This window comes from Rhineura floridana, chromosome 10, assembly GCF_030035675.1.
Source record: "Rhineura floridana isolate rRhiFlo1 chromosome 10, rRhiFlo1.hap2, whole genome shotgun sequence".
Taxonomy (NCBI): Eukaryota; Metazoa; Chordata; class Lepidosauria; order Squamata; family Rhineuridae; genus Rhineura; species Rhineura floridana.
In genome coordinates this window covers 52165566-52187769 of record NC_084489.1, presented here as the reverse complement: position 1 = coordinate 52187769, position 22204 = coordinate 52165566, and the positions used below count along the sequence as shown (strand labels likewise).

At 45.6% G+C, this 22204-nt stretch overlaps 1 protein-coding gene across 12 annotated transcripts in view; it reads left to right on the top strand.

The window, feature by feature from the left end:
* The window catches only part of DYNC1I1 (dynein cytoplasmic 1 intermediate chain 1), a 366417-nt gene that overhangs the window by 97072 nt on the left and 247141 nt on the right, over nucleotides 1-22204 (top strand). For 10 of the 12 annotated variants that reach the window (XM_061586645.1, XM_061586643.1, XM_061586641.1 and 7 more), the window contains 2 exons: nucleotides 9149-9208; nucleotides 12500-12615. In XM_061586645.1, coding sequence (XP_061442629.1) covers nucleotides 9149-9208; nucleotides 12500-12615 — 176 coding nt within the window. The remainder of the gene's footprint in view (nucleotides 1-9148; nucleotides 9209-12499; nucleotides 12616-22204) is intronic. The other 2 variants (XM_061586647.1, XM_061586646.1) reach the window with 1 other exon arrangement.

Here is a 22204-nt window from a genome sequence, read left to right as displayed (position 1 = left end):
CAGCATTAATTAGTTTTTTTGTATGTGAGCCTGTGGCATCATTAAAAACATTCACACACTCATTCCTTAAGGAAATGTAGAGTTTGGTCCTCTAGATTATTGTTCTAATTAGCAAGTTTCTCATGCTATAGTTTGGAGAGAAGGGTGCTCTTGTTCCCCAAGGGTACTTCCTAGGGTGATGTTGCAGCCTGAGTCTAAGCTCTATGCAGTATTAATATGTAATGCGCTGTCACAGAACTAGTGTACTTAATGGCTCTGCCATACTCATTAATCTACTCAGAAAAGCTTTAATTAGTCTGCTTTTCTTTTAGAGGTGGCAACATCAATTGGCCCCAAGGAAATCAGAAGTGTCACTTACTTGTTCCATTGGTTAATCATGGAAAATGATACATGGAATAACAAAAGCCACATGGATTTTGCAGGAAAGATCTGGAGAGTCAGAAACTTAAAAGAGGGTGGGAATCTAGCTAGCTGTTGACCAATATTTCTTTCAAAATTGACTTTTCCGTGCCAATCTTTTCTTCGTGTGTTTTGATATATAGAGCTATCCCCCAATATGCTAGTTTACTGTATGCAGGGAAGTGTTTTTTATGTGAATATGTGGGAGCATTAAAAAATATGACACACACACACCTGTAGTTGGAAATGATACAGTCCAGAATTTCAGCATTTCATTCTGCCACTTAATTCTTTGTAAAAGTAGGAATTGGAACATAATGGTGGAGTGTGGAATGCTGCTGTTCAGGATTCCAATCACTCCATTCCATTCCCATCCTGCCTCCCTGAGTTTTCTGCCATCCCCCCCTCCCCCGGTCACTCAGCATTCTATGGCCTCTGAGTATTCTAAGTCTTCATTGGGTTGCTGGGAGGGGGGTTCACTTAGGATTTTTTCCCCTTAAAGTTTTTTTGTACTTCTGCAAATCTCCAGGTTCCCCAAGCTTCTGATAGCTTCTTGTTGCACCAGGGTAGAGTCATTTTGGCTGCATAAACAAAGGCACCCACAGTCTGAACCTCAGGAACAGAAGGAGCAAAGTGTATGATTCCATGATTTCTTCCCTGCATGGGGTTTACACGATCTAGCAAGATTTGATGAGAGAGATGTGGGCATTCCACACTGTACGTCTCAGTGCTAATATGTCCACTTACTGCAGGAAAGTCACAGTGTCATGATGTCTTCTCTTGCACCCTTTCAGTGATGCAGCTTTGAAGTGGGAAGCTCTTAATGCTTGTGAAATCTGTAGATTTGCCGTCTCAGAAAACTATTCGAATGAATTGACCTTCTGTAATGACAGGGCCACTCAACAACTGAGAGTGACCTTGCTGTTAGTGTGACATTAATGTCAAGCTCGCTGTTTTTGTAACTCTTCTAGGTAAATGATAATTATTGGAACAGTAATGACATGTATTAATATGCCTTTATAATAAGGGGAAGCCCCAATAAATAGTGTGTTTAATAAACTGCAGGCTATTTATTTATTATGTGCACATGCCCAAGTTTATTCTTAATACTACTCTGTACACCTGAAGCCCTGCTGTGGAAAGCAATATCAAATTTGACCTGCTGTGTAGTTGTTCTTAACCAGTTTGCACTTCAACCAGCTTTCCATACTTGAGCTGAAACTGAACACAGAGCTGCTCTAGAATTTTTATGAGAATTGGAGTCAGTTCAGACAGGTGGGAAGTAAGAAGTATATACAAATTCTTTTATTATTATTATTCAATACACGTAATAAATATCCACAATTAATACTTATTCTTTATTATTAAAGTATTTAATTGTGGATATTTACTTAGGATTGTATCCTAAGTAAAAATCACTTAGTGGTATACTTCTGCTGGGGAAACGTGCAAGGGAAAATACAGTGTTGTGCAGTGGATTGGCCAACATGAATCAGCTGTTGCACAGTAAGCTTCCACTAGAGCAACTGTTGCATTGCATTCCTTTGTTGAGCAAACTTTAACCTCTGCTATTTGCCAGCACTAAAAAGATTGTAATGTCAACGCCAGATGTGCCTCCCTGACAAAGACCAATCCCTTGCTAAATTCAGGATCTCCAGTGCATGATGCAGTTATAGCATCCCCAACAGATGGCCATCCAGGCTCTACCTAAACAGCTTCAGCAGAGGATGACCCATCTCCTCCTGAGGTAGTCTGTTCCACTGTCAAACAGCCGTTCCTCTTAGGAAGTTTCCCTAATGTTTAGCCAAAACCTGCTTTGCTGCATCTTCCACCTTTTGGTTCTAGTCCTTATGGTCTTTGTAGATAGTTATGATCTTTATCACTGTAAATAGTTTGGGACCAGGGTATCCGAAGAACCATCTACTCCCATATGAACCTTCCTGTCCACTAAGATCATCACTGAGGCCCTGAGATCATCAGTGGTGGTTTGGCACCGGGGAGACAGAACTTGTTTGTAATGCCCTACTTTGGGAATGCACTTCCCAGACAAATTCAGTTTGCACTATCCTCCTTGCTTTTTTCCCATAAAAATAAAGAACCATAAAAATAACTGGAGTGTGGAGCGTAAGAATTGCCACATTCTGTTTGTTTACAAGACTGCATCCAGGCAAGTACCTGCAATAGGACCAAGCAGCCTATTCACACCCGAGTGGGGAACCTGTGGTTCTCCGGATGCTGCTGGGATTACGATTCCCATCAGCCCTAGCCAGCATAGTCAATTGTCCGATGAAAAAAATTAACACTCTTTTTCTTTCCCCCCCTGAGCATTTTTTAATGGCTGCTGCTTGTTCTGCTTCTCTGATTTTGTTTTGATCCTGTTGCTGGTTTTTGAGTTGTTATTTTCTCTCCCACCCCTACCCCTACCCCCATCCCCGTCCAAATGCATGGTCTAATGATCTTAAAGCAAGCCACCCAGAGCCCTGTCAAGTGGGAATGCAAGGGATACAGGTCCAAAATATAGAACGTCTCAGCTGTTAACGGTAGCCCTTGAAGAAGAGCGTGCAAGTGCTAGCTAGTCTGAAACTGGGGCCAGCAAGGGCAAACCTGGCGCTTGAGCCCATGTAAAGCCCACAAGGTGACCTCTTCCTCCTGCAACCTCCGTTGTCTTTGTCTGCTGAGGGTTCTTTAATCACACGGTAATGGAATTCTCCCTAACGGAATATTGTTTGTCGCTTGGGAAACTTGACAGGTTTTGAAAGAGGATGAAGCAAATGGCTAATGACTGCCTCCAGCAAGCTACGTGGATTTCCCTCCCCCTCCTAAGAGTCCCAGGCGTGCAGGTATAAGTGGTCCCACGATACCGATAACATTAGTAGCTGACACATACTCGGCAAGTCAGACTGTTCGTTAATGACCTTGGCAGCATTAAGGAGGTCATTTTCACTTTGTTTCTGTTTTATACGCAACTTCTGTAACCCATTAGGCATTAAGCGTTCAGCAGATCTGTGCATGTATTTCCCCCTTCCTCCTTCATTACTCAGATTATGTAAAAGGCTCAGAAGGAGGGGATTCTGCCTCTGCTAATGCTTTACTTTTCTCTTACTCTGTGGCCCAAAAGCCACCTGAGCAAAAACTTACTGGATGTCTGTTTTTTATTTTGAAGGCATCCCTTTCAGTAATGTCTTTCAATGACACATAAAATCTTGGGGGAGTTTCAACCTAGTCAGCACCGGGAGGCTTCTCCTGCTACATATATCAGAATCGCTATCCTTGAATCACTTTGAAAATGCCCTACTGCAAGTCCTTTTTATGTATTCATTTTTCTTTTAATGGACTTAATATTGTGTCATCTTGATGCATCAGCATGCGGCAAATGCCCTTGCTCTTCCCCTTCAAAGTATAATAGGAGTTGAGCCCATCTAACATGAGGTGTTGTGTCACGTTTGCAGCCCTATCAATTTGTAGCATGATTAAGCAGGAAGCCAGGCTCACTGTGTTCAGTTGGGCTTACTCCCTGGAAAGTATGTCTAAGGGCTCCACCAGAGAACCTGTTTATTGAACGTTCATCCTGATTTACTTGCACAAAGCTTACATGAACGTTGAACTATGACCAATCTTTATTGAGCATTTGTTCTGATTTTGTTTGTGGGGAGGTTATATGACAATGAGTGTTCATCCTGATTTGCTTGCACAGTGTTCCTGGTCATAATTAATTCATCCAGGGCCGGTTCTAAAGGGCGGCCAGGTTGGGCACTGGCCCAAGGTCCCTGGAGCTACAGGAGCCCCTGAGGGGCCCCTGAGGGGCCCTCCGCTCCCCTTCCATGATCCATGCCCCCCACGCCCCCCACTTACCTGCAGCCGGCTTTTTAGCATTGCCCTTAATGAAGATGGTGGCCGCAGCTTCCCTAAGGTACTGAAGCCACTGCCACCATCTTAGTTGATGGCAGAGATGTGCACACATAGCACGCACATGTGCCATCAACAAAGATGGCGGCAGAGGCTTCATTCCCCTTAGGGAAACCGCGGCTGCCATCTTCATTAAGGGCAATGGTAAAGGCTAGACAGGTAGGGGGGCTGTGGGGGGGGTGCAGAGGGGCACGCGTGCATGCATACGTGCACACACTCACCCACCCACTGGGGGACCAGGGCAAGCTGATGCCCAAGGGCCCCCGTATGCCTGGAGCTGGCCCTGAATTCATCCCACAATTTTCAGTGCATTTTCCTGTCACTTTCCTACCTGAAAAACATCTGGTGTTGTTTGTTTTTAAAGAGTGGATTTGTTGCACTAGGTGACAGTGCACTTTCATCTCTTTTAATTGCACGAACCTAAATTTCTGGTTTGCGCTTGAATCTCTCTTACAAAATACTTAAGTCTGGAAGCGACTTAAGACTAGCCCTAATTTGCTACAGTTCTGCCACTGATTCCCAACACATGAAGGGTGCAACCCAATTGGAATGTCTCCTCTGCAAGTTCCTATCTGTTGTCACATGTTCTAGTCCAGTACTCTGACTGCTACACCACAGTGGCTCTTCAAATTGAGCTGGCTGGGGCTGATGGGTTGTAGTCCAAAACATCTGCAGCACACCAGGTTGGGGCAGACTGGTTTAGGCCAAGGGTGGTGAACCTCAGGGACAGGGGGCCAAATGTGGCCCTCTAAGCCTTTCTATCTGGCCCTTGGGAGTTTCTCTATGCCATACCCCTGCCCCTTAGTAGCCCTGTTTCACACCCTCCTTGAGTGCTTTTGCCTGGCTGAAATGTGTTCTTGAACTCTGAGAATGCCTTTTGCTTGCCTGGATGAAGGATAGAGAGGGGTGTGCAAGGGTGTGTAGAAGCTAGCCTGGAGTACAGAGGTAGAACATACATTGGTTGCTCCACCCACTTTTGTCTCTGGCTCCACCCACCACTGGCATGTGGCCCCCAGAAGGTTGCCCAGAAGGGAATGCGGCCCTTGGCTTGAGAAAAGTTCCCCAGCCCTGGTCTAGTCAGTACTGAGCTGGGTGGAGAAAATGGTTTGATGCAATATAAGGCAGCTTCTTATATCCTTCGTGATATAACAACAAATGAATCAAAAACAGCAGGCAACAGCAACATAAAGATCAGCCAGCTCAGCATTAAAAGTTCTTCAAAGGCCTTGGAAAATAAAAAGGTCTGCCTAGCATCAAAGAGGTACTCCTGGAGCCTCTCTGGGGAGAGCACTCTGGAGATGGATCACCAGCACCTCTGAGAAGGCTCTTTCCCCAGGCACCACCTATTGCAACTCACTTCATGTGGGTATCTGGAAAAGATCTTCTAGTAATGACTTCAGGAAATGGGCAGGGTGAGAAGCTGATGGGTGATCCTTTAAGTATAAAGGGCATTTAAGGTCAGTACAAGCCCTTTGTGCCTGTTCAGCTGGGCAAATTGGCCCTAAAATATTTAGCATGCTCAGCTTGCCAAATGCCATTGAAATGGCCAGAAAGATCAAATCTTTGCCCAAATCTAGAAAACAAAACTATTCCCCATTCCATCAACGTGATGGAAATTCTTATTGGAAGATAATAGATACTCTTTGAGGGAGAATTTGTCAAAGGGGTTATCAAAGTTATAGAAATAGACCTTCAAATGAAAATGTTATCATAGCAGTACAATTAAGGGTTGTATTCTCCACTCCTGCCCCCAGTAGCCACCACACTTTACTGGACTACTGGGATATTCATGCAGTTATTTTCCTCTATTAGTATTTTTTCCCCTGTAACCATGGAAATACATCATTTTGAAACAATATGCTATCACATGTAATGCTGAAATGAAGAGTTTTTTATGTTTGATGCTGTGCTGGTGGAATTGGGCTTGCATCCTGTATATTTATTATTATTATTTATTAAATTTATACCCCGCCTTATGGCCAAAAGGCCCTCAAGGCGGCTTACAAAAACATGAATATAGCAATACATACATCAATAAAATAATGCAATTCTCAAAATTAAATAACAAATAACATTATTAAAAGAAAAGAAAAAAAACATTTAAATGTGTCACGATGAGAGAACCGCATTCAACCAGGTTTTTTATACTAGATATGCTCTGCACCGGAGGTAGGACAGTCTCAATTTGAAAAAACACAAATTGGATCTTCTTCAGATTTTCAGGACCTGATCTTCGTGACCAGTGGCGTCACTAGGGTTGGTATCACCTAGTGCGGTAACTCCTTGGCGAGCCACCAAATGTCCTGCTGAGCACGCGCGCACAAGGCCAGCCACCCATGCCCCTGGGAGAGTGCGCGCTGGAGGGGCACACATCCGGAGAAGCAGGCCTGGGAATGCCGGCATGCCTCCCTCGCCCCACTGACGCTGCTCCCGGTCTCGCCCGCCCGCCTGCCTGGCTCCAAGGAGGAGTTGGCTGCTCCAACGCCGACCCGGAGTGCTTCTCGGCTCCTTTGCTGGGCAACGGCACGGGCGCCCTGCCCCGCGATGGGGCGGCTCTGGGTGTCACTCCCCTCATGGTGTCACCCGGGTGCGGTCCGCACTCCCTGCATCCCACTAGTGACGCCACTGTTCGTGACTCCCAAAAAATGCCATCCTCCATTTTATAACTTAGAGACAAGAGACCTTTCGTTTTCCTCTTCCTCTTCCTCTTCATTTGGAGATGCTATTGACTGATTGATTGATTGATTGATTGATTGATTGATTGATTGATTGATTGATTAACTGATTGATGGTGTTTATATCCTGCTGTTATGCCCAAAGGAGCCCAGGGCGGCAAACACATCAACAAAACAATTTAACAACAACAAAGCATTCTAAAAACAATTTAAAACATTCTAAAAGCAGTTATAGGAGAGCCAATGTGGTATAGTGGTTAAGGTGTTGGACTATGACCTGGGAGACCAGGGTTCGAATCCCCACACAGCCATGAAGCACACTGGGTGACCTTGGGCCAGTCACTGCCTCCTGGCCTCATGAAAACCCTGTGCATAGGGTCGCCATAAGTTGGAATCGACTTGAAGGCAGTCCATTTACATTGAGAAGCAGTTACAGTTAAAAACATTATTTCATCCAGTGATCTGTAGGTTGCCAGGAATAGTTTCCTTCAGCCATCAAATGCCTGAGTAAACAACGAATGTTTTCAGTAATGATGGAGACAGATGCACATTCCACAAAAGGCCCTGTCATGGGTCAATACCAACTGGGCAGCCCCTGTTGGTGGAGGCACCAACAACAAGGCTTCACTGCCAATCATCAGGTCCAAGATGGTCTTAAGGCAGCTTCACTCTTTACATGGTGATAGTTTGTGGCAGATACACTGGAGATTATGCCACAATAAATTCACTGTATAAAGAATAGTAAAGGATAGATACATTCACTATATATAGGTAAAGGATAGAAAGGATAGATAAAGAATGAGGAGCCCTGATTAACAGGCACTGGTGCATGTTCCTTGTGTGTTTAGGGACTCCCCTGCCCTTTTCATGATACATGTTTACTTCAGCAAGCATCAGTGTAATGCAATGTGGTTCAACATGTGCACCAGTTTATGTGCAGTCACTGCAATCTGAAGTTTTCCTCACAAATATGGCATGGTTTTAAGATTGCTTCAGCATGTTTCCAGCTTGTATCCTTGAACATTTTTTTAAATTTTTGATGTGGCAAAAAAGTTGGAACCAGCGCAAGACTACTTCACTATATCAACATTTTTTAAAAAGAGAAAGAAAAAGATCAGCTCCTTCTAGAGAGCATTTATCATAAAATAATGTCATACAAATGTGTCCTTAGATGAGAAGTATTAGTCAATTACTAACTGCCTTTTAATTGAGTAGGTAGTTAGTAGCTATTCAATTCAGTACACATGGTATGTTTGCTTACATTATCTAAATTACATTTCATGATTAGTAAACAGAATAAATTGTTGTTTTGAAAAAACCTTCTTGGGCACATTGTCTGTGGTGTGAAGATCTCACAGTAATTTCAGCCATCAAGCAAGATACTTAGAAGTCCTGATGTAGAGATCATTTGGTCTTGATGCTAAGAATTAGTATCCCAGCCGGAAGAAGCACCTTTATGTCTTTGCTTCCAGATTTCCTCTCCTACCTGCCTAAATTGTGTTTAACCCTCTTAAATCATAGCTGGCAATACTGATCAGTCCGTTGTGTATGTCCTGTGCCATGCACACACCCCAAGTATTGCATGCAGATATTTTCTTTTACTCCAAATGTAGCCTTTTTTGCCTCTGGTACAATAAACCTGCATGCAGCAACTTGGTTCTGCTTGCAGAATGCTCTTTCCAAGACACTTAAGTGCATGGGTGTTCCAGTGCACTCATGGAGCTCCAGAAAGTGCAAGGGTTTCCCCATTGACTTTGATGTTGAGCTGCAGATTATATCCAGCTTCTTTGCGGTAAAGAAAGGTCCACATTTAACATCATCAGTACTGAATTAAATTTATCAGTTAAGCAGCTGAGACCTACTTGGTCTTTCAGTTCATTATTTTAAATTAAGCAAAGCGGAGCAAACATCTCATATTGGAAGCCTCTTGTCTAATTTGGCAGAGAGAAAGAGAGAGATAGATTGAATTACCTGCTGTTGTCTGACAATGCATACTGTGTGATATTACCTGTGGTTCTCTGTTGAACTTTTGGAGTTGTGTTCTGTGCTTGTACAACATATGGCAAATGATAAAGTGATTTCTTCCTCTCCCCTTGCCCCATCCTTTCTGTTAATTCTGTGTGTTCTTTTTCCCCCCCCTTGTGCTGTGCGGCTGATAACCTCGCTAGGACCCTGCAGTGGGACACAGACCCTTCAGTGCTGCAGCTTCAGTCTGACTCTGAACTTGGGTATATGTCCACTCTCATTGGTTTTGTTTTGTTATTATGACTTCATTTGCACAAATTATGTTGAAGTTGCTTCCTCAGTGGGCTTTCTCTTTGTCACTTTGCTTGTGTATGTGCGTGCAAAATCTTCCGCATCTTAATGTATTTTTTTAAAAACTGGGGAGAGGCCATCTTCTTCCAAGAAAACAGAAATAAAGCTTTCTGAAAATGGTCAACTTACGTCTGGTTACTGAAAGCATCTGGAGTCCATCCAAATCCATTCAGACCGGTCGGAGTTGTGCTCTCAGCTTAAACAGGATGAAGAAGATTGCGTCTTGGATGTTTTCAAAAGAAAAATTTTCATTTCACTGGAGATGAAATGTTGTTAAAGCGGCATGTTTGTGAAAACTTTAACATGCATGTTGTAGACATATATTAACAATATGTATGTCTCTAACATAATCGGCACACCAAATATTTTCCCCACCTTGCTCTTTTGTTCATTGTCGGAAGTATTTTATTAATATCACATCAATCATCATTCTCTTTCTTTCTGTTTTTTTAAAAATTATTAACACTTTAAAAGTTGCAGCCAATAGATTAACTAATACAATTTCTTAAATATTGGCTTCTTTAGTGCCATGATAACCTTGACATAATACTTTAAGACTGACCTTCCTCCCGAGAGCTGAGGGTGATGTCCATGATTGGCTTCCCTGCCCCATTTTATCTTCACAACAGCCCTGTGAGGTAGATTCCGTGGAGCAATGGTGACTGTCCCAAAGCCACCCAGTGAGCTTCACAGCTGAGTTGGAATTTGACCTGGGGCTTCCCCTCTCTGAGGTCAGCTTAGGGTTGTATTATAAATAATTCTTAAAATAGAGTTTGGATACATATTGGATACATACGTAAAGTGTTTTTTGAGTAAAGGGGAGAAGAATATGACTGCAGTCTGGTGCACACTTACGTTGGGAATAAGCCCCATTTAATGTAGTCAGACTTCTTTCCAAGTATTCATGTATAGGCTTAGGATGTAAGAATAGTAACACTATAATGTGACATCTTGTCCATTATTAATTCTGTCCTAAGAACGTCAAGCATATGCCATCCTTATCTTTTGAATATTAAGGCTAAACTAAGCATAGTGCCATTCACACAATTAGCAATGTTTTTGATTGTTTTGTAGGTAAATTGAAGGCATGGAGGCCCTGACGTAGACTGAGACAGTTGAGTGTGTGTGTGTGTAATCCCTATGCCAGGGTTCCTGTCCTGTCATTTACTTTTAAAAAGTACTTCTCAATGAAACACAGGAAGCTGCCTTATACTGAGTCAGACCATTGGTCCATCTAAATCAGTCTTACCTCTACAGACTGGTGGTGTCTCTCCAGGGTTTCAGGCAAGAGTCTCTCCCAGCCCTAACTGGAGATGCAAAGGATTGAACCTGGAACCTTCTGCATGCAAAGTGGATGCTTTACCACTGAGCGATGGCCCTTTCCCAACATTCCTAATTGCATGACTGCTATCTTGGCTAGTTGGGCCCTTAGAGTCGAGCAGTAAAACATTCTGGCAAGGCTGAACAATTTACATTTTGAACCTCATAAGACCAGGCTGTGGGCAATGCTTTTGAATGTGTGATTATCGTCATGCACAACAGCAGATGCAGAACTATATAAAAAAAGAGTCATTTGGAGAGTCTGCTGAAGCTAGATGCTAAAAGTTCCAAAGCGAACTGGAGTACAAACAGTTCATTTCTGGCTTGCAGCTAGGGTTACCAGGTCTCCGTTTTTTGGACGGAGTCTCCAGTTTTTGGGGGGCCCCTCTGGCTCTCCAGCTAGCACCCCTTAATCTCCCAACTCTCAGCTTCAATTTAAAAAAATAAAGTTTCTAGGTGGTCTGGTTCCCGAGATATACACCAAAACGTCAGCCCCCCCGCAACTGTTTAATCTATTTAACTGATATGATGCTGAAGTTGGTTCCTAGTTCCCAGTTCCTTATTTGCTTGAAAGTTCAAAACACTAAAAAAGAAGAGTTGACAACTACAGCAACTTCAAACCAAACTTAACATGTCTCTAAACCCCAAAATATATGTTGGGGTACCCTGTATGATATATCACTGTGATCGAGGGACTCTCCCTGTCAAGAATAACAATACATTTATGCAATCAAAATCATCAGGCTTCTGATATTATCATAAATTCATAATGATGTCATAAAATCATAAAAAATAAGTAACTGGGGGTGCCCACCCCAAAATCTGCTCTGGGCCAGGACAAATCATATAACCCAGGAAAGGGGAGGGTGTCCTCTACGATATGCCACTGCATCCTGCCTGGCCCAGAGCTTCTGCTGGGCGCAGGGCACAGAGGAGGGCATCTATACAAAATCAAAACAGAAAAAGCCATACAGGAAAAATAAGTAACTGGGGGTGCCCACCCCAGAATCTGCTCTGGGCCAGGACAAATCATACACCCCATGAAAGTGGAGGGTGTCCTCTATGAGATGCCACTGCGTCCTGCCTGGCCCAGAGCTTCTGCTGGGTGCAGGGGAAGGATGAGGGCATCTATGCAGGCAGAAAGGGTAGAGAATCTTCTTACTCTTACTCATTTCTCAGACCTCTTTCTGAAGTGAAAGGTCAAATCTGTAAAGAAGTTTGGAGCAGCCACATTAAAAGATAAGGGCAGGGCATTCCAGGCAGGGGGTTGCCAACCCTGCTTGGATATGGATGTCTTTGCAGAGGATCCCTAGTCAATCTTTACCAACAGCACAATCCAAACTATATCTACACAGAAGTAAGTCCTGTTGAGTTCTATGGGGGCTTAGTCCCTAAGTACGTGTGTTTAGAATTGCAGCCTTCATGGGCATCCATCTTTACTCCCGAATGCTCCCATCTAACATCTCCACAACACTAGGCTCCTTTCTTCCTACAGTGGCCTTCTGGTGACTGGCCTGGCCTGAAGGCACTTAAACCCTTCTTGCCGAAAGCAAGTAGGCTAGATTAAATGTTCCCTACCCAGGCTCCATCTTTTAGCTAAAATGTCTAGCTTAATTTCCAGTTAGATTTTTTTTAATTGTACGCTCCAAGCAACTGTGATTGATGTTTAATGTATCATGCTTAATGACATCACTCGGGCCCGCCCCATGACATCACTTGGGCCCGCCCCTAAAATCTCAGGTTTTGGGATGCTTCTGACCTGGCAACCCTACTTGCCACATCAGTGTCACCCCAATGAGAGAAGGCAAAGTTAAGGGGTCAAGGCCACATCTTGTGGAAAACACTTCTGTACCTAACTCATCTTTTTTGTTTGCTTGTTCTAGCCGCCGCCTACACAAACTGGGGGTGTCAAAGATCACCCAAGTGGATTTCTTGCCTCGGGAAGTGGTGTCCTACTCCAAGGAGACGCAGACCCCTCTGGATACTCACCGGTCTGAAGGTAAATTAGCTACCCTTTCTTCCATGGAATTCAAGGTTTTTGAAATGAGAAAAAGTGCTCACTTTGATCAGTATTAATTAATATTACAAACTATAAAGCTGTGGTTCCCAAACTTTTCCCCCCATGGATGTTTGCCATCTTCAACCACAAGTCTACACACTCTGCAGACCACCTAAATGAAGCTTGTGGACCACTGGTGGTCCACGGACTATAGTTTGGAAATCCCTGCTACAAAGTATTTGAAAGTAAAAGAAAAATTAAGCTCTCCAGAAAGTATAAGAAACTAATCAACATGTGATTTGGAGGGTGGTCTCTTTTGCAGTGAAAGCTTCCAGCCTCAGGAAAAGTTCTTTGAAATCTGTTTCAGTCACCTGTGGCAGAGATTCTGAGCTTTGAGGCTATACGTTCATTCTGGCGTCTATGTTTAATATTTAATATTGTTTTAGTAAAGACCTAATGCAAAATTCTATGTCATATACACTCATATGTGGAGTTTTAAAGATATTTTACTTTGTTTTATTTGGATATGATCTGCGGACTAACCCAATAAAATCTATTCTATATTGTGTTATTGTATGCCACATTTGATCTCTTTAGAGAGGGAGAGTGGGATGTTAACTAATACATATTATAGATCTGGAGCTCACCATTTGATTTGTTGTTCAAATCACAGCCTTTCCAGGACTTGTGCAGTGCCAGTGTGCGGTGTTAGGGGGCCCTACGGTAAGATGTCTCAGAGGGCCTCCTCTTTCTTGCTCTCATCACCCATTTATTCACTGCTTAGCAGTAGTGTCCAGTGTGGTGGGGTGGAGCCACACTCCTAAAACTGGCGTCATTGCAGCTTACCTGGATGAGGCTGAGGTGGGGCATGTCAGCAGTGAGGTTGGGACTGTGCTGATGCCCCAGCAGAGCCAGTCTGGTGCTTTTGCCAATGTTTTGTCTACACCTCTGTCTTCCTCTGCCCCAGGCCCCTACAGGCATGCTGCAGCAATGCTGGTGTGAGGAGGATGGCTCTGCGGCTCCGCCCCTCCACCACTGAAAAAGCCCACCCTGGACCTGTTGGTTTGTGACAGCTATCACCCAGTCGTAAATACCCCCCTTTTAGGGAAAGTGATCAAGATAGTTATGGTGCAACAACTGCAAGTATTTTTGGATGAAACTGATTATCTTGACCCATTTCAATTTGGCTTCAGGCCTGGTTATGGGACTATTGGACTTGGTCGCCCTGATGGATGACCTTCATTGGGAGAAAGACAGGGGGAGTGCAACCCTGTTATTCTTCCTTGATCTCTGCGGCTTTTGATACTACTGACCATGGTATCTTTCTGAGCTGACTTGAAGAGATAAGTATTGGAGGCATTGTTCCGATCCTATTTTGAGGGTCAGTTTCAGATAATAGCATTGGGTGATTGTCTTTTGGCCTCCAGGCAGTTGAATGAATGAATGAATGAATGAATGAATGAATGAATGAAACTTTATTTTTACCCCGCCCTTTTTCCAAACTGGAACTCAGGGCAGCTTACAAATAAAACTACATGTAGTTAAAACCATAGAAAAACATACAATTAAAATACAATTAAACAATGCACAACCTTAAAACCTTAAAAAGCACTTAAAAATCTAAAAACAATTTAAAATAATACAAATAATAATATAAAACAATAAAACAAGCCTTGTAAAGCCCAATCCTAAACACCTTCTATCCCAAAAGCCTGTCGGAATAAAAAAGTCTTTACTTGCCGACGGAAGGATGGCAAGGAGGGGGCCATTCGTGCCTCCCTAGGAAGGGAGTTCCAGAACCTAGGAGCAGCCACTGAGAAGGCCCTATCTCACATCCCCACCAATCGCACTTGCGAGGGTGTTGGGACTGAGAGAAGGGCCTCTCCTGAAGATCTCAGGGCCCGGGCAGGCTTATACAGAGAAATACGGTCTGACAAATAGCCTGGACCTGGGCCGTATATGGCTTTAAAGGTCAAAACCAGCACTTTGAATTGTGACCGGAAACAAACTGGCAGCCAGTGGAACTGTTGTAACAAGGGAGTTGTATGGTCCCTGTAACCAGCCCCTGTTAACACTCTGGCTGCAGCTCTTTGTACCAGTTTAAGTTTCTGAACAGTTTTCAAAGGCAGCCCCACGTAGAGCGCGTTACAGTAGTCTAAACGGGATGTAACTAAGGCATGCATCACCATAGTCAAATCAGGCATTTCCAGGAATGGACGCAGCTGGCACACCAGTCTTAAATGGGCAAAGGCACTCCTGGCCACGGCCGAGACCTGGGCCTCCAAGTTCAGAGCTGAGTCCAGGAGCACACCCAAACTGCGAACCTGTGTCTTCAGGGGGAGTGTAACCCCATCCAGCACAGGTTGAATCCCTATTCCCTGATCAGCCCTTCGACTGACCAGGAGCACCTCTGTCTTGTCTGGATTTAGTTTCAATTTGTTTGCCCTCATCCAGTCCATCACTGATGCCAGGCACTGGTTCAGGACCAGGACAGCTTCCTTGGCTTTAGGTGGAAAGGAGAAATAGAGTTGGGTGTCATCCGCATACTGATGGCACCGAACCCCAAACCCCTGGACAACCTCTCCCAGCAGTTTCATATAGATGTTGAATAACATGGGGGACAAAACTGAACCCTGAGGGACCCCATAGGTCAACAGCCAAGGAGTCGAACAGGAGTCCCCCAGCACCACCTTCTGAGTTCGTCCCTCCAGAAAGGAATGGAGCCATCGTAACACGGTGCCCCCAAGTCCCATCCCAGCAAGGCGGTCCAGAAGGATACCATGGTCGATGGTATCGAAAGCCACTGAGAGGTCCAGTAGAACGAACAGGGACACACTCCCCCTGTCCAGCTCTCTGCGAAGGTCATCCACAAAGGCGACCAAAGCTGTCGCTGTCCCGTAACCAGGCCTGAAACCAGACTGAAATGGATCCAGATAATCCGTTTCATCCAAGAATCTCTGGAGCTGGGTGGCCACCACACGCTCTATTACCTTGCCCAAAAATGGAATGTTGGAGACTGGCTGATAATTTCCCATTATAGAGGGATCCAGGGAGGGCTTTTTCAACAACTGCCTCTTTTAGGCGCGATGGAATTCTGCCTTGTTGTAAAGAGGCATTAACTACTCCCCTCACCCACTCGGCCCTCTGGCACTTTTGATAAGTCCCCCTCTGGCACTTTTGATAAGCCAGGAACGGCAAGGATCCAGCAGACATGTGGTGGCTCTCGCCTCTCCAAGGATCTTGTCCACATCCACAGTTGTGCTGTGGAGTGTCACCAAGTACTATCTTGTCCCCAATGCTGTTTGACATCTACCTGAAGTCATTGGGAACTGTCATTGGGAGATATGGGGTGTGATGTCATCAGTATGGTGATGATACCCAGCTTTATTTCTCTGTAACATCACAGTCAGGAGAGGCTGTGGAAGCCTTGGACCAATGCCTGGACTTGGTGGTGGGCTGGATGAGGGCCAACGAACTGACTCTGAATCCTGGCAGGATGGAGGCACTGTGGGTGGGTGGTCCCCAAGTCTGGATAATTGGTCAATTGTCTGCTTTGGATGGGGTTATACTCCCCCTGAAGAGGTGGTACATAGTTTGGGGCACTCCTGGATCCGTCTTTGTTGCTAGAGGCCCAGGTGACCTCAGTGGCTAGGAATGGCTGTTACCAGCTTTGGCTGATAAGACAGCTCTGACCGTTTCGGAATAGCCTGACTACTATTGACCATGTGCTGATAACCTCCAGGTGGGGTTACTGCAATGCACTCTATGTGGGTCTGCCATTGAGATTGGTCTGGAAGCTACACCTGGTGCAAAATGTAGCGCTCGACTTACTCCACTCCTGAAAGAATTGTACTGGCTGCCAAGCAGCTACTAGGGTAAGTTCAATGTGGTAGATCTGAGGGCCGGGGAGGCGGGGTTGCTGTGGTCTATCGGAGTTCTTTCTCTCTCACTAAGCACCCTGTCCAGACGGCGACTGGTTTGGAGTGTCTTCATCTTGTGCTGGGCCAAGGAGACAGATTGGGAATACTATTGGTGTACCGCCCACCTTGCTGCCCAATGGCTTCCCTAGCTGAGCTGACGGAGATAGTCTCGGAGGTATTGTTGAGATCCCCCAGACTTGTGGTACTGGGGGATGTCAACATTCATGCCGACGCTGTCTTGTTCGGGGCAGCTCAGGACTTCATGGCCTCCATGACAACCATGGGGCTGTCTCAAGTTGCTACTGGCCCGACACATGTATCAGGACATACTCTTGATTTGATCTTCGCCACTGGTCATGGAGATGGTGATCTGAGGGTGGGGTATTTTTCATCTACTCCATTGTCATGGACAGATCACCGCTTGCTGAGCTTTAGACTCACGGCAACCCTTTCCCTCTGCAGAGGTGGGGGACCTATTAAGTTGGTCCGCTCCCGGAGGCTTATGGATCCTGTTGCTTTCCAGAGCGCTCTGGGAGTTTTTCCGGCTGATAGCACTGGCGCTCCTGTCGAGGCCATGGTCGATCTGTGGAATGCGGAGATGACCCGGGCCATTGACATGATCGCTCCCGCGCGCCCCCTTCGGTGCAGAACTCAAACAGCACCGTGGTATACCCCGGAGCTGAGAGTGATGAAGCAAGAGAGAAGGAGGCTAGAGTGCAGGTGGAGGCGAACTCCTGACGGATGTAGTCATTCTTTGGTGAGTGCTTCCACTAAGTTGTATGTAAAAGCGGTTAGGGTGGCAAAAAAGTCATATTTTGCTGCCACCATTAGATCATCTCTTTGCCGCCCAGCGGAGCTTTTTAGGGTGGTACGAGGGCTTTTACATTCTGGCCCTCCTGATACTAAGGAAACATCGGAAGCTCGCTGCAACGAATTTGCGGAGCACTTCCAGGATAAGATTGCTTGCATCCGACGGGACTTAGACTCTGATGTTATGACAGATGACTCCATTGAAGTGTCCAGAGCGCGGTCTTGTCCTTCATTGTTGGATGAGTTTCAGTTGGTGCAGCTCGAGGAAGTGGACAAGGTGCTTGGAATGGTGCGGGCGACCACGTCTGCCCTTGATCCTTGCCCATCTTGGCTGGTGAAGGCCAGCAGGGCTGTAACCACCGGCTGGGCCAAAGAGGTGATAAACGCCTCCTTGAGAGAGGGAGTAGTCCCTGGTAGTCTCAAGGAGGCAGTAGTGAGACCTCTTCTAAAGAAACCTTCTTTGGACCCAGATATTTTGAACAACTATAGACCGGTGGCGAATGTCCCTTTTTTGGGCAAGGTCCTGGAGCGGGTGGTCGCCGGCCAGCTCCAGGCGCTCTTGGATGAAACCGATTATCTGGATCCATTTCAATCCGGTTTTAGGCCTGGTTTTGGCACTGAAACAGCTTTGGTCGCCCTGTATGATGACCTTTGTCGGGAGAGGGACAGGGGGAGTGTGACCCTGTTGATTCTCCTTGATCTCTCAGCGGCGTTTGATACCATCGACCATGGTATCCTTCTGGGGAGGCTCGCGGAGTTGGGAGTTGGGGGCACTGCTTGGCAGTGGCTCTGCTCCTACTTAGCGGATCGTCGCCAGAAGGTAGTGCTTGGGGAACATTGCTCGACACCCTGGACTCTCCATTGTGGAGTCCCTCAGGGGTCGGTCTTGTCCCCCATGCTCTTTAACATCTACATGCAGCCTCTGGGTGCGGTCATCAGGAGTTTTGGAGTGCGTTGCCATCAGTAAGCTGATGACACGCAACTCTACTTCTCCTTTTCACCTTCTTCAGGTGAGGCTGTTGATGTGCTGAACCGTTGCCTGACCGCGATAATGGACTGGATGAGAGCTAATAAACTGAAACTTAATCCAGACAAGACTGAGACACTGTTGGTGAGCTCTTTCCCTGCTCAGATGGTGGATGCTTATCCTGTTCTAGATGGGGTTACACTCCCCTTGAAGGAACAGGTTCGTAGCTTGGGGGTCCTTTTTGACCCTTCCTTGTCGCTTGAGGCTCAAGTGGCCTCGGTGGCACGGAATGCGTTTTACCATCTTCGCTTAGTAGCCCAACTACGCCCCTATCTGGACAGTGATGATCTCGCCTCAGTTGTTCACGCTCTGGTAACTACTGTAATGCGCTCTATGTAGGGCTGCCCTTGAAGACCGTTCGGAAACTTCAGCTAGTGCAAAATGCGGCAGCCAGGTTGTTAACGAGGACCCGCTGGTCTGCGCATATAACACCTGTCCTGGCCCGCCTGCACTGGCTGCCTATTTGTTTCTGAGCCAGATTCAAGGTGCTGGTTTTGACCTATAAAGCCTTACACGGTGTGGGACCACAATACCTTGTGGAACGCCTCTCCCGCTATGAACCTACCTGTTCACTTCGTTCAATATCCAAGGCCCTCCTCCGGGTACCAACTCATCAGGATGCCCGGAGGATTGTTATTAGATCTAGGGCCTTTTCTGTTGTGGCCCCCGGACTGTGGAACAGCCTATCTGTGGAGATACGCCTGGCGCCTTCGGTACTTTCTTTTAGGCGCCAGGTTAAGACCTGGCTATACTCCCAGGCATTTTAATGTTCAATGTGTTTCATTTAATTTTTTTTTTTCGTTTAACTTGTTGCTGATTTTATTGTAATTTTATTGTAATATTGTATTTTAATCTTGTTTTGTTCACCGCCCAGAGAGCTATTCGCTATGGGCGGTTTAACAATGAAATAAATAAATAAATAAATAAATAAATGTCTGTTTTGGTATATAAAGTGTTGAGCCTTTAGTATTGTGGCATCTACCCTTTGGAGTTTTCCTCCCGTTGTCTTTACAGTGCCTACTTGAAGACCTTCCTCTTCCAGCAAGCCTTTTAAGTAGAGATATTTCCCAGTTTGCATTTGTATTGGAATTATTTTTAAGATGTTTCAAATATATTTTATTGTTTCATTGGTTGCTTACCATCATGGACTCATTTGGGAGGAAGGGTGGGACATAAAATTAATTAATTAATAATACTGCTATCTACCTCTGGCATCAATCTCCTTCGGCACCCAGAGAGAGAGGTTCTGACTGCTCCTTCTTCATTTTGTTGCTTTGTACTTGGAGAGGGCAACTGAGTGGGCAGCAATAGCGAGGAGGAAGTTCTGGTCATCAGTGGTAGGTCTCCTGCTGAGGCCTGAGCCTGAGTAGATGCCTGAGTATATCTCAGAAATCCAGACAGTTGTTGGGAGTAAAAGGTTATATCAGCTCAGGGAATGTTGACACACACAGGCAGTGACGGCTGGTGGCTCCATGTCAGTGGGGCAGTGGAATCTGTTCTGGGTTTTAGTCTGAATTTTAAGGAGCTGTCCAAGATGTGATGCACTCCAGATGCTGTAGGACTCCAATGTTCATCAATGCCAGCCAGAATGGCCAGTGGCCAGTAATAATAGGAGCAGTGAAAGCTGGTCCACTAGGGCTACCGGGGCACAGCCCTCCCAAGGAGAATGCCAAACATTTTTTTTAAATCCACCCAAATCTCACAGCCACATACTCTTTCTTGTCCCACACAAATTTTGTATTTCTATTTGAATTCAGAGAAGCTCTGCAAACATTTCTGTCAATCTACTGTTCTCTGGCCAGTCAGGTCTTTGCAGCACACATCCAATCCTAATCCAGAAATGTAGCTATGGCGAAGAGGTTCCTCCCATGCGTCTCTGGGCAGAAAAACCATGTGAGCATTGGGTAGTAGGGCTGCCAGCTTATCAGCCGAGTTGTGAAGGTTTCCATCCCTCCTGTTATTATGAGGTCTCAGTATAGGTCTCACCTGCATGTTTGGTAGTCTGCTGCAAATATGCCCTCAACCCATAGACAACATCAGGGAGGGTCGGTCACAGGGCACAGCAGTGGTGGTAAGGCAAGGAACTGTGACCCCATTCCCCTCCCTCGTCTCCCCTCCAAACATTGCTTGTTTTTTAACACTTTGTACCATACCCCTGGGAAGAGGCACATCATAGGACTCCTGCTCCAAACCTTCTATAAAGTCTACCTGGTAAGGAGATTGAAATAAAGTGCCAACTCAATGTCTATTCAGTTGTAGATCCGGCTTAATTACAGAAATGTTACTTCACATTCTCTGGCGAACGCCTCAGTTCCTTCAAGCTCCACATCCTTTAGCAGACCTTTCCTTCTCAGGGCTACTTCAGTGTTCCAAAGGAGGTTCTTCCCCAGTGTAGACAAGAGTCTTCTGCCTCACTGCGCTTGGCAAACTTAAAACAAGGGCTCCTGTGCCTCCCCAGGGTTCATGGGACTAGGTAAGCATGGGGGACTGGTGTTCCCAGCCTGATGAGGGAAGGGAAGAGAAGACCACCAACCTCAGCAGAAGACCAGCTTGCCCAGCCTCCTCCCTGTGTCTCCACAAGGCTCCCTTTCCACTTTCTCTCTCTCTCTCTCTGACTCCCTTCACTTCCTTCTGCCTAAAATACAACAGCTGGGCTTTTTCTTCACTGTCAGACAGCTGAGGGAGAGTGCCCCATTCTTATCCCACAGGTGAAGTCTCCAGGCGGTGTCCAGATGAGGTCTCCTCAGGAGCCATTGTCTGGGTGTTGCCTGCTGGTGTGGATTGGGGCCTACATAAGGGGCCAGGGGGCAGCACTAGATTGGCGAACCCTGGCAGCCTATCACACACACGAATAGGGTTTATGTTTTGTCTTAGCTATTCTGGGTCTAATATAAGACCCAAGTGGATCTAAAGTCTTCTAATTAGATCAGCAATGCAGGTAGCTCTTTATTGTCAGCAGATGCCTGGTGACCTACAAACTCAAATGGACATGTGACTTAGAAATCCCATGTTATTTCATTATTACTCTGCACATGCTGGAAGTTTGGAGGCTGACCACATCTGAACGAGTACTTGAGCCAGCAAAACATATCATTTTCCTCTACTTCCCCCCCCAGCTATCCAGCATCCTACTTCCTACCATGAAAGAAGTTATTTTTCATTGAAAACCTGGAGCTTTCTTTCTTTATTTGAGGAGCAGAAATGGCATGTCCTTTTTGCTCAGTCTGCAATTTGGGATGTTGTAGATACTCCTTTGGCCTAGCTGTTCATTCAAAGTGCCTGAGGGACATGTTGTAGTTGTCACAAGGATACTGGTGACTCACCATCCCACCAGTGACTCACCATTCCCCATACCATAACATGTACGGGTACTTGCCTTGTAGATCATGGCATCGTGGTGCAATTCTCCAAGCCCTTCGCAGCAGGCACAAGGACCATGGATGTTGATTACATTTCTAGGGACTTTAATTGTCATGAGACTTAAATGGTGCTTAATTTCAAGAGATGCACAGCCTCAGTCCCGCCAGTGTGGTGTAATGGTTAAGGTATGGACTATGACCTGGGAGATCAGAGTTCGAATCTCCACTCAGCCATATAGTGCACTGGGTGACCTTGGGCCAGTCACTTTCTCTCCACCTAACCTACCTCACAAGATTGTTGTGAGGATAAAATGGGGAGGGGAGATAACCACATATGCCACCTTGAGCTCCTTGGAGGAAAGGTGGAATATAAATGTGAGAAATATTTATATACATATTGACTACAGATCCTGCCCTCCAGTTGTTGGGCTAGGACTTCATCCTTGAGGAAGGATCATCGCTCAGTGGTAGAG